The sequence below is a fragment of the Erythrolamprus reginae genome, unplaced genomic scaffold (assembly GCF_031021105.1).
Source record: "Erythrolamprus reginae isolate rEryReg1 unplaced genomic scaffold, rEryReg1.hap1 H_1, whole genome shotgun sequence".
In the NCBI taxonomy this organism is placed as follows: Eukaryota; Metazoa; Chordata; class Lepidosauria; order Squamata; family Dipsadidae; genus Erythrolamprus; species Erythrolamprus reginae.
Genome location: NW_027248462.1, coordinates 2708000 through 2721515, shown reverse-complemented (window position 1 = coordinate 2721515; position 13516 = coordinate 2708000). Strand labels below are relative to the sequence as shown.

General features: G+C 36.1%; 1 protein-coding gene across 1 annotated transcript; it reads right to left on the bottom strand.

Moving 5' to 3' along the window:
• Positions 1–5534: 5534 nt before the first annotated feature.
• On the bottom strand, positions 5535–10791 carry LOC139155255 (vomeronasal type-2 receptor 26-like). The gene is made up of 4 exons (XM_070730367.1): positions 10012–10791; positions 9078–9296; positions 8036–8162; positions 5535–6370 (listed from the first exon to the last, which is right to left on the bottom strand). Exons 1-4 carry the CDS (start codon positions 10789–10791, stop codon positions 5535–5537), a joined length of 1962 nt encoding a protein of 653 aa, XP_070586468.1.
• Between the last annotated feature and the right edge of the window lie 2725 nt (positions 10792–13516).

Below are 13516 nucleotides of genomic sequence, written 5' to 3'. Positions count from 1 at the left end.
GTGCAGACTGACGAGGAAGAGGAATCCCAGGCTGCAGACGAAGGACAGCCAGAGTTCCACCAGGGGGAGCTCTCCCCAGCAAGCAGCCTGGATTCCCTGGGGGAAGATGCTCACGACATCATAGATATGCGACAAAGGAGAGCTAATCAGAGACGAACTCAATTGGCTAGGTATTTCCAGCATTAGAGGTCACAGCTGGGTTTGGGTGTGGTGCTCTTGGGAAAGGATAAAAGGCGGCCCCACCCTTCCTGGCTTGTGGAGTTTTATCTTGGAGATTCGTGAGACCTGTCTGTGAACTTTGGTGGCTACAATCCTGGTTTGTGCTTTGGACTATTGAAACCTTGGGGGGGTGTGCCAGCAAGAAGCTTGTGGAATTGACTGGACATCAGGACCCTGTTGTAACGTATTATAGCCTGTTTGCTGTGAAGACAGGTTTTCCTTTGTGCTTATTTTTTCCTGCTATAAAATACTGTTGGATTTTACCAGAGTGTCTGGCTGTTTTTTCAGTGGGTGTGGAGGTCTGGGAAAACCCAGACAGAACAGTGCTTAGTTGGTTTTCCAGTTGATGTCGGGGTCATTAAAGTCCCCCATTATTATTGTGTTATGCTTATTGCATATTTCTGTTAGTTGGCATGTAAAGAAGTTGTCAATTGTATCAGTTTGGTTTGGTGGCTTGTAGTATACTCCTATTGTAGTGTTGCACTTTTTTTCTTTTATGTTAACCCATATGCTTTCTAGGGAGTTATCTTCTTTGGTTGGATACAGTTCTGTTACAGTGTAGTGGTCTTTTATGTATAGTGCAACTCCACCTCCTTTCTTGTTTGACCTATTTTTATTGAAGAGATTGTAACATACTCGACTTAATGTTTCTCTCAGGACAGTGAAATTATAATTTGAATTTAAAGGGCTTATACATCTCAACCTTGTCATGGTAAGATCATTTCATACTATGGCTTGATTTCATGGCTCCAATCCTCCACCACAAGGTGGCATTTTTCATTTAAAATATCCATACAATGTGAAGAAATGCTAGGAATCCAGCTGGTTCTTTTGAGCAATCTGTGTATGATAGAGAACCATGAAAATTCTGCCTATTCAAAAGTCTTGAAAGGGCAGTGATTCATAATTCCAGTGAGATAAATTAGGTCATATTTTACCCAAAGGTGGCTATGTGGTGAAAGATGCTAGAAGTACTAATGCATGAGGGCCAATACGATCTAATTGGTATTACAGAAACATGGTGGGACGAATCACATGACTGGAACACACAGATAAAGGGCTATAATCTCTTCAAGAAAAACAGGTCAAACAAGAAAGGAGATGGAGTTGCACTATACATAAAAGACCACTACACCACCACTGAGCTATATCAATCCAAAGAAGATAACCCCCTTGAAACAATATGGGTTAACATAAAAGAAAAAAAGGAAAACATTACAATTGGAGTTTACTACAGGCCCCCAAACCAAACAGATACAATGAACAACCTCTTTACAACCCAACTATCAGCAATATGCAACAAGCACAGCACAATAACAATGGGGGACTTTAACTACCCTGACATTAACTGGAAAACAAACTCAGCACCCGATTTCTCACCAGCCTCGCTGATAACTTTCTAAGTCAAAAAGTGGAAACAGCAACCAGAGGGACTGCAATACTAGACCTAATTTTAACAAACAGGGAAGAAATGATTGAGGGAATAGAAGGAGAAGGGACGCTAGGTGAGAGTGATCATACCATCCTAAAATTCAACATTGCGCAATCACTAACTACAACACCCAATTCAAGTACAGTCCCAGACTTCAGAAAAGCGGACTTTAACAAGCTTAGAGTGAACCTGAAGAATAAACCCTGGAAGGAACTTCTAACGAGTAAATCCACACAGAATGCCTGGGAAGCCCTAAAAAACACTATCATTGAGGCCCAAAACAATTCAATCCCCACAAAAAAGAAAAGCAGAAAAACTAAAATGAAACCAGCATGGCTAAACAAGGACCTCACAGACAACATAAAAGAAAAAAAAAAGCCAAATACAAAAAATGGAAAGAAGGACTCCTAACCAAGATGGAATATCAGCAAACAGACAGAACCTGCAAGCCAAACATAAGAACAGCAAAAGCTCAACACGAACAGCTTGCAATGAAAATTAACAACAACAAAAAAAGCTTCTTCCACCACATAAACAAAAAAAAATCAAAGAAACAGTCACCATACTAAAAAACGAAGATGGTAACGAAATCACCGACAACAGAGACAAAGCACAGCTGCTCAATACCTACTTTACATCAGTCTTCACACATAAAGGAACCACCAACCAACCAACCTACAACCTAACTGCAAATAACAGCCCCGGAACCAAACTCAACACAGACAAAGCTACCATTAGAGACTACTTGAGGGAGCTTAACAAGTACAAATCACTGGGACCTGGCAGACTCCACCCCAGAGTCCTAAAAGAACTGGCAGACACCATAGCGGAACCTATTCTCCTCATCTACCAAAAATCTTGGGCCACTGGAGACCTACCAGAAGACTGGAAATGAGCAGACGTAGTTCCCATCCACAAAAAAGGGAAAAAGACAAATCCAAGCAACTACAGACCTATTAGCCTGACTTCAATACCTGGAAAAATACTGGAGAAAATAATAAAAAAACAGCTTTGCCACTACCTGGAAACAAAGAAGATAATATCCAACAGCCAACATGGGTTTATCAGAAACAAATCATGTCAAACCAATCTCATATCCTTTTTCAACACCATAACCAAATCAGTAGACCAGCGCAACCTGGTGGACCTCATATACTTAGACTCCAGCAAAGCTTTCGACAAAGTCGACCAATATCTCCTAATCAACAAATTAGAAAAAAGCGAAGTAGACTACACATGCAGATGGATCAATAGCTGGCTGACCAACCGCACCCAACGAGTTGTCCTCAGTGCGTAAGCAGTGGGGTACCACAGGGTTCAGTCCTGGGCCATGTGCTCTTCAACATTTTCATCAATGACTTGGACGAGGGAATAGAAAGGCAACTGATCAAATTCGCAGACGACATCAAGCTTGCAGGGGTAGCCAATACCCTAGAAGACAGGCTCAAATTACAGAAAGACCTCAACAGACTAACACAGTGGGCCCACACCAACAAAATGATGTTTAACATCGACAAGAGCAAAGTCCTTCACCTAGGCAGAAAAAACCCTGGACACACATACAACCTGGGAGAAACCCCTCTTAGCAGTGGTGACTGCGAAAGAGACCTCGGAGTCTTGGTGGACAATCAACTAAACATGAGCCAACAATGTGCAGCAGCAGCTAAATAAGCCAACACAATCCTAAGCTGCATCAACAGTGGAATACACTCCAAGACCAGGGAAGTCTTAATACCACTCTTCTACGCCCTGGTCCGACCACACTTGGAGTACTGTATTCAGTTCTGGTCACCACACTTCAAAAGAGACATTGAAATTCTGGAGAAGGTGCAAAAAAGAGCAACCAAGATGATTACAGGATTGGAAACCAAGACTTACAAAGAGAGACTGAGGGAACTGGGCATGGATAGCCTAGAGAAAAGGAGGGCCAGAGTGGACATGATAGCAGTCTACAAGTATACGAGGGGATGTCACAGAGAGGAGGGATCACTTTATTCTTCAGGGCACCAGAGGGCCGGACAAGGAACAACGGCTGGAAGCTGACCAAGCAGAGATTCAACATGGAGATAAGGAGGAACTTCCTGACGGTCAGAGCGATCAACCAATGGAACAACCTACCAGCGGACGTTGTGAACTCCAACACTCTGGACATTTTAAAGAGAAGATTGAACTGCCACTTGACTGGTGTCCTATAGGGTTCCTGCTTGGGTAGGGGGTTGAACTTGATGGCCTTCATGGTCCCTTTCAACTCACTCAATAAATAAGTAAGTAAGTAAGTAAGTAAGTAAGTAAGTAAGTAAGTAAGTAAGTAAGTAAGTAAGTAAATAAGAATGAATGGATGAATGAATGAATGAATAACAACTTGTCCAAACCAGATGAATACTATCTCTGATCTGTGGGTAGGGATATTGGCTTTATTCTTGTACTTTAAGCAGCCTGAATAAATATATTTGGGAAGGCATGCTGACATCTCTACTCCTTCATTAAAACAGATTCAACTTATTTTTATCCACAATAATTATTTCCTTGCAAAATTTAAGTTTTTTTCTGCTTTTAAATAACAAAAATTAGGAACAAAACATAAAATCATTTTTTAGTATTGAATTAAAATGATAAAATTGTATTATTGAATAATGAAAAGTTACATACATTATCAATAAAAAAGCATAACAAGTGCTTTAAAACTGTCAAAAATACAACAGAAAAAAATAAAAGGAAAGAATAATATAACAGTAGACAGTTTCAATTCAATATATACCTAATGCAAATATTATGAAAGCAAGTCTCTGTGTGTTTGTGTGTATATCTATCATGGTTTTCCCTCTTCCATTGTATTTTGTATAATAAATGAGTCCCATATTTTAAAATAGTTGTCCATACAAAGCCTTCATACAGTATTTGGCCAATCTGATCATCAATGGCATACAAGTGTACAAGTCTTTGAGCCATTGATTAAATGGGGCCATACATTTATTATGAATTTATCATTATAATATAAACAGCATATAAAATTACAGCTTTGTTTGGTGTTGGTCTTCATTAACATTGGGTTTTTCCCAGGAATCAAGGATGTCTGCGCTGGTATAGTATATATGCAGATCAGTATTATGTTGCTACTGGTATGGATAAGGATGGTGCACCGGTAGCAAAAGTTACACTGCATGTGAAGCTTCTGTTCTTCTGCATGCACGTCCCAGCATGTTTTTGCTTCTATGCACAGGAAGCAAAATTTCATGAGGGGATCAGTGCGTGAGAGAGATTCTGGCAATTTTTTGCTTCTGTGCATGCATGGAAGCAAAAATATTGCTGAAATTCCTCTCTCATGTACATCCCCTCTTAAGATTTTGCTTCCTGCGCATGCACAGAAGCAAAAACATGATGTGAAGCATGCACACGCACACAGGAGAAGTGAATCTGCAGGCGCAGCACACTAGTAGCAACAAAAATGTGAATCCGTCCTCATGCTGATCCAAGCAGTGCGACTTATGCAAACAATTTTAATTTTAATTTTGTAATTGATAATCATTTGTGATCATTTTACATGGGGTTTTTTTAGGACAAGAAACCTTTAACATAATTAAAACAATTTAAAAGTTCATTGTCCAACAAAAAATTAATAAAGTTTCTGGCAAAGATTTGAGTCAACCCCAATGTTTAAAGACACGTTAGAAATATTTTCAATCCATTAATTCAATTAACAGAAATAAAGATTTTCCAAATAGAATCAACATAATGAAAAGAAAATGTAATTGATAGCTCTTTATATAGAATTTTGATAAAAAATATGTTGATAAATAATAAAAATAGGAAATGTGAATGCTATTTCTTTCTAATCAGCAGATCCTTGCTGTTCAATATAGGCTGAAACAGAATTATATAGCATTTAGGGGAAAAAAATACAGCCCAATAATCCAGCACTAGATGCCAAGATGGAAAAGACTTCCACAGCCACCATGTATTTTCCCTTGGTGCTCAAGTAAGAGGGAATAAAAGAAAACCACACACTGCAAAATACCAACATGCTGAAGGTGATAAATTTGGCTTCATTGAAAATGTCAGGCAGTTTCTTAGCAAAATATGCAACAGTAAAGCTAACAAGGGCTAGAAAACTCAAGTAACCCAGAACACAATAAAACATAACATCTAATCCTTGCTTGCATTCCACCACAATTTCTTCAGCCAGAGCATGAAAGTCAAAATTTAGAATAGGAGGAAATATCCATAACCATACAATACAAATCCCAACTTGAATCAAGGAGCAGCCAAGAAGAATGAAGTTGGCCAGTTTTTTTCCTATCCATTTTTTCAATTTGGATCCTGGCTTTGTGGCCATAAAAGCAAGTACCACAGTAGCAGTTTTGGCCAATATGCAAGAAATAGCTATTGAAAAAATGATGGGAAAAGTGGCTTGTTGCAAATAGCAGGTGAGGGTCTGTGGTTTGCCAATGAACAAGAATGAGGACTGGAAACCCAGCAGAAGGGATATAAGCAGATAGTAGGTTAGATCCCGATTGTTGGCTTTTACAATGGGAGTGTTCCGATGTATTGTGAATATCCAAAGAACCCAAACTGTGATTACAGATAACATCACAGCCAAAAAGACTAATGTGATCCCCAAAGGTTCAGTGAAAGAGAGGAAGTTAATTCTTTTAGGAAGGCATTGATCTCTGTTTTTGTTCGAATAGTGATCTTCTGGGCATTGGAAACAATCATTCATGTCTGAAAGATAGGATATGTATTGTGTTAATATCTAGAGAAAAACATATATTGCCCTAATATTGCCACAAAATATGTGCTTGAGAAGACAAGTTTAATCATTTTTTATCTTAAAATTTTTCCTAAACTTAATATAAAATGCATGTGTGGGAATATCTCTGAATTTGATCTGAGCCTGAATTTCAGGAAAAAAAGATGTGAAACTAATTTTTGACTCAGGTTTAAGTGAGAGTGAGTTAAGACTGAGTGGCTGTGGATATCCTATTTTTGTACTTAGGTGGAATGACACTTTTCTCTTTGCATCTCCCTCTTCAAAGTTGGTAAATAATCTGGCAATCTTCTTGGATGGGTAGTTTTGAGCTGTAACCAGGAATGTCTTTGTATAACTTCATCCAGTATGCCCATTGGCCTCTTTCCTAGACTGGGTGCTCTTGGAATGCCCACTTATGCTCTAGCGACCTTATGGCTGAAGTCTGCAAGGTGCTGTACATGAGAGTGCTCTTGAAGACCACCTGAAAGCTTCCATTGGTCCAGAATGAAATAGTGCAAATGGTAGTAGTGATGCACATATACGCTTCTGCTTCATGGGCTGCAGTAGCTATCATGCAATTCAAAGGTGTTTTTTTTAATTGATAAACCCCTATATAGCATATGGAGTTGATTATTTGAGGTCACTTTCTCCCACAACATCTGGCCAACCAATTCAATCTTGCAGATACTTTAGGTTTTTTTAATTAAAAAAATCCAGGGTCTATTAAGGATCTTAGAAGCAGTATATACCTCCAGAATGGAATCCTGCCTGAAGTTGAAAGACCCCACTCTGCTATTGTTTAGAAGAGCCAGAGCAGTGTTGGAATTCACCTTTTTTTACTACCGGTTCTGTCAGGGTGGCTTGGTGGGCATGGCTTGGTGGGCATGGCATTGCAAGGATGCTGTAAAATGTCCATTCCCTCCCCACCCCAGAAGAAGGTTAATGCAAAATCCCCATTTCCTCCCGATCAGCTGAGACTTGGAAAGCAGAGAATAGATAGGGATGGGGCCAGTCAGAGATGGTATTTACCAGTTCTCCAAACTGCTCAAAATTTCTACTACCGATTTTCCAGAACTGTTCAGAATCTGCTGAATCCCATTTCTGGCCATAAGATCCTGACATCTCACCCAGGTCTTAAGTGAAGATTATAACTTTATCATATTTGGCATTTTTATCCTTCATGTTTTATTGATTTCATTGTAATTATTTTGATTGTTTTGAGTGACCTGGAGACAATGAGATTTATGTAAATGATTACCTAGTAATCTTGTTACTAACAGAAAGAATAGTAAGCTATTCTTAATTACATATAACTCATATCTGATTTTTTAAAAATTGGTGATCATCTCAGACCATAATTAGTTAATTATCCACAGCCAGTTTCACATAATAAAACACCTATAATGATTTTTTTGATAAATTGGGTAGATATTCCAAGGGGGAAATTTTCTGGCTTAATTTAATTGTAAACCTCCCCCCTCCCAAGCTATTCATGTAGAGATACACATTTCTATCGTATTCCGTTTCTCTAAATATTCTGGATTCATATTAATAAATATACAATGCCACAAAAGAGGGGAGGGTATCTCTTTGAGGATGATTAAATTGTAAGCTGTTAGCATTATATCTTATCCTACCCATCTGATCTGAAATTTTTCCATCTGCACATGGGACACAATCATAGCAGCAAAATGGCTTCCCCTCTTTTTTTCTTCTGTAATAACCCTGATGGCAGTTCTTATTGCAGAGAGAAAGTGGTTGTACCTGCCCATAAAGCAAAAGAATATAGATCATGCTCCTATTTTGATAAGCACTATGTCATTAACACTGTAATTTTATCTAATGTCATCTGAGATCATGCCTGAACATTAGATATGTGTGCTTCCTTGAAATACAAGAATAATTAAAATAAAGATAATAAATAATATTATATAAATAAAACAACAGTTAAAATAACCTCAAGATTGGCTCCCACCTTCTAAAGAACCTGAAGACCTGGCTCTACCAATTGGCTTTGGGCCTGATGGAGGAATTTCATATTGAAGAGAGACAATTGACTAGCAGTACTTCCCAAACACCACTGTATATTCTTCTTTCTTCTCCCCATTTTCACTTATAATTGATGCTTTATTAAAATTTTATTGTGCTTTTTCTTATTTATTCATATATTTATGGTTACATTTTAATATTTAAGCTGTGCAAAGTCACCTTGTGGTTAGATTGACTAACTCACTAACTCACTCACTAACTAACCAACTAACCAACTAACCATCTAACCAACTAACCAACTAACCAACTAACCAACTAACCAACTAACCAACTAACTAACTAACTAACTAACTAACTAACTAACTAACTAAATATTTTAAAATGAAGAAATTGGACACAAACAGATTAAATATATATTGGCAGATAAAAAGGGAACATAAGGTCTGGAACATTTTCAAAACAGGTAGATAACTTTTCAAATGATCACCTGGGAATAAAATTATTTTCGTGTGATGTGTTTTAGAGGTGGTAAAGTAAACAGATTGAGATCTGTTAATGTCAGTGATAAATAAATATCAGTGAGAAGATATTGGCTGAAATTATTCAAATTAAACACGAAAAATTGTCAAAGACCATTGTAAGATAATTTCTCAACTAACTTGGCATTTCTGAAGTCAAACTGCATCTTACCTGATTAAATGAACTATGCCATGTGATAGTATCTGTTTTAATAATTAGCTCTTTGTCTTGTGTATCCATCTTTCCTACTCTCACTTTTACAAAGGATTGGTTTGGAAAAACAACCCAGTTTAGAATATCATATCCAGCTTTTAATTCACCATTTTCATTGAAAGATACAATATCCCCAGCACTATTATTAAAAGTGATGCTCCTCAAGAAGGGGTGAATCTATAAAGATAAAGGCACATTTGTTAAATAACTATTATTACATTATTCTTGTTTTTATCTCAGTTTAGGGGTTTATTCATGCAAGTTTAATATCTTTAGCTTTGAAGTCCTTGCCTGGGAAAGCAGAGGTAACTGCACACACAGTCAATACTGTCATCTCTACTACCCCATATACAATAGATAATCAATTAAGAAATAGAATATTAATTTTATACAGGTCTTTACTATTGTAGTCTGAAGATAGTTTGCTCCTGAATGTATATAGGCTAAGCTGAACATCAAAAATATTTCCCATCAAAATTATTTCAACATGCATTCTGAATATAAATTACTTGAAGCAGATTTATCTCTTTATTTAACAGTAGGAATAGTCTGTTCAAAGATATCAGATCAGGAATCCATTCTTTTTAAAGGAAAGGGATATTCTATTATGTTATGATTTTTTTCAAATGTTAAATTAAGGGATGGATACAGAAGGGATATATTCAAGAAACTATTCAATAGCAATAAATAGAGGTTGCAAATAGAAATTGATATGTCTTGGTACAAAAATATATTAACATGTGCTTTTGGTAACAAATATGATAAAATGTGTCATGCAACTCTGAAACAAATACTGGAGATTTTTTTTAAATTCAGCAAAAATGCTCCATCTATAAAGCCATTAGTGCTTTTTGTCCACTATATCAAAACCGAAATAACTAAAATACCTTACCTGCCAAGATTTATATTCCAGATTATGTCTATTAAATATAGCTCTTTTTTGTGGCCTGGGTTTGTAGATGTCATGCAAAGCATATGCTAAGACAAAAATAGCATTGTAAATTCTGTAGCTCTGGGAAGTCATGCTCATTTCAAAAAGAACTCCTGGCAAATGGTCCAGTTTCTCTTGGCCAGTACATTCTTTTCCATTATGACCAGAAAATGAACAATTAAATGCCTGTTGCCAGAAAACCTGGATAAATCGATCATTGTTATCTGAATGAGGATCTAATCCCTGCAGAAAATGGGTGAATCCCAGAAGTTCATTAGTATGAATTGCAAAAGATAAGGCACCGTGGAAGAACATCATATCAAATGTTTTATGCAATATGTCTGATGAGAAATCCCAATGGGCTGTCATAATCCAGATTTTATGTACTGATTTAGTGTCATTGTCTTCCAGGAGCTTATACATGTACATCAACCATTTAATACATGTTATAGTTCTATGATTTGCATGTAGCACAAACACATTAACTTCAGATGAGGTTAATAACATGGATTCCGGTGATATTTGCATCAATAAGTCATAGTAGTTTAAATAATGAGATAATGTTGGTATATTTACAATGATGGCTGGGCAGATGCCATGCTGAGAGAGCAGTGGTGTTAAGGTCTGTACAAACTTTTCTCCATCGTCATCATCTGTTGCAATGATCCCAACCCAAGTCCACTGAAAATGCAAAAGAAGTTGTACGATTCCTGAATATTGGACCATATCACTTGGCATCATTCGATACAAAAAAGGGAGAAATTTGCGAGCATTCACCACTGGAGCAAATACAGAATAAGCAATCTGTCAAGAAAAAAAAAAGGCAAATATGATTTTTTTCAAATACTTGTCATGATTTTATGTTTTTTGGGGGGATGATTATTGTAACATGATTAGGCACTCCACATAATAAATCATTTGGCATAAACTCTTTGAAAATCCTTCATCTTCTTATAGTGGAGATAGTCATGATATTTCAAAGATACAGCATGTCAATTTCTCAAAGTTTTTTTTTTCAATATTCTCACGAGTTAGCCAATCTTTGCTCTCTGGCAAAAATATAGCATATGGTAAAATGATCAAATATCTTAAATACATTCATATTTAATGACATTGCAAAGAATACTGTTTTTGAGACCACACACACCTTTTTTCATTCAAATATTGAGGCAGTAATATTTGAGACGAAAATAGAAAAGTAACAATTAAAGGATACAAGGATGCATGTGATCCTTAAGACCAGCTAGGAAAATGTTATGTTTATTGTGGCTGATTTGAACATTCTTTAAATGTATAAGTATATCATCACAATCATTGTATTTAACATATTTGATTTAAATGTAAAATATATAAATGAAAATTTTAGCTTTATCCTAGCTTTACTAAGAAGTAGAGTGCATCAACCAATGGTCAAATACAGCCATTGATCTGAAAACCCTCTTCCACAAATAAAAAGACATAATATGGAAAAACTTTATAAAGCAGTCGTTGTGTCTACCTGAGGAATTTTATAGATGCCTGTAAGGGTAGCCATGTAGAAGGAGGTGGAAGAGTCTAAACCTCCGATCAGGGATATCATTTTTTTTGCATTATCACAGCTATAATTAGGAATGGTTCTTTTCCAAGTAGAAAGAAGCTTCAAAGTATTGTAATAAGTCATCCTTGGACTGGAATAACTGTCATAGATGTGGAACCCCAGGGTAAGATTTGGTAAGGTTTGGGAATTCTCGTTGATCTCCTTCACTGCAAATGCCATGGTCAGGACATGTTGGTAGTTCTTCAACTTCAAACTAAAAGCAGAGTTACATTATGAAAAAATACAATCATTGTTTATAGAACAATTTGTTTGGCTTGATGTCAGTTTATATAGAGAAAACCATAGTCCATATGGATAAGGAAAGATTGACATTTGAACTTTAGCAAGATCTAGAACACCACTTATATGGATAAGTTATTCATACGTTCTTCCTTATTTACTAAAAGGTCAATTTATATGTCTCCCCTCTCCTCTCCTCTTCTCAAAGCCTAATTTTGTTTTAATAACACTGAATATAAAGAAACAACTGCAAATCTCTTTCTTTTCTAAAATATGATTATTTTGTATAATAACTAATTCACATTATCCATGGCCTATAACTCAATTTCTCCAAAGTGTAAATCTGTAAAGATTGCAATTACATTTACTTTTTATATTGTTAATGAATTTCCTTTACATAACATAAATGAGTGTGTTCACGAAGATTCATATACATTTTGAAATTGGAAATGAGTTAAATTTTCAGGTGTCAAAAAATCTCTTTTCACTTCAATAAAATCACATGGGAATTCCAGTTAAGGTGTGCATATAAATCCACAGTGTAAACAAGATAAAGAATAAAATAGATTAAAAGGACTGCTGGGTATGTGAAAGATAAAAAAGAATAAAGTATAAAGCTATGAATAATTGAACAATAAAAAATGCAGATTAGTTGCTAGAAAGAGCCAGGACAATACCAGGTGAAATTTGAAACACATGGTAAAAAATGAGTCTGATTAACAGGACAAAATAGAAAGAAATAAATGGGTATAAAGAGAAAATATATTGTACTAAAAGAAACTCTGAGTAGATTTTGTAGCAGATCTCAACTTACAGACCAAACTTAAAATTCATTGACTCAAATCATAACATAGAACAAGACTGAATGCCAAATATTCCATTGCAAGTTGCAAAAATATTTCATTTTTTTCTATTTGTGTTTTGAATTTTTTAAAAAGAAAAAAATATCCGTACACAAGATCACATAAAGGCTTCATTTTGAAACTTTCATTGAAAGATGGTATGTCAAATACACAATTATACTGAGTTGTAATTGCTCCTATGATTAAATCCTCTGTCTGACAATATTCATTCAGTATCTGGATGGGCTCAATAATCATACATAAAGCACTCAGAGTTTTGTATTCAGCTGAATGCTGCTGCAACCACAGAATGAGCAGAAGCAACAGAAATATTTTTGCCATCCCAATCAAAAAGTAGTTCAGATTTCATACATCAATAGTGCCATCCATCGTTATTTTGGTTATACCACATTGTCTCGACTGGCTTCAGATACTTTTCAAAAAAGTAAATTTCTAGAGATGGTTTGAAAAGCTTCAAGAATATCTCAGACCAAATTGGGACCACCCAGAGATACAGTAGTCAATATAAGCTTCCACAAAGTGGTAATGTTGTATGTATGACTTGAGAAAAGTATCATGTGGTTTGCCAAGATGGAGATAATTGTTAGGTTATAGTACATGGCACTCTGTGTTACACAAGGGAAAAATAAACAATTGTTCAAACTCTGTCTAATTTAAGATATATGTGGGATGATAAACAATAGGATCTCGGTACAAATAAGAACATTACTATGCTTATGTCAGGATGAATTGGATTCTTGCAGAAAAGGGTGTGAATAAGTGGTATTACAGGTCACTAAAATTGTCC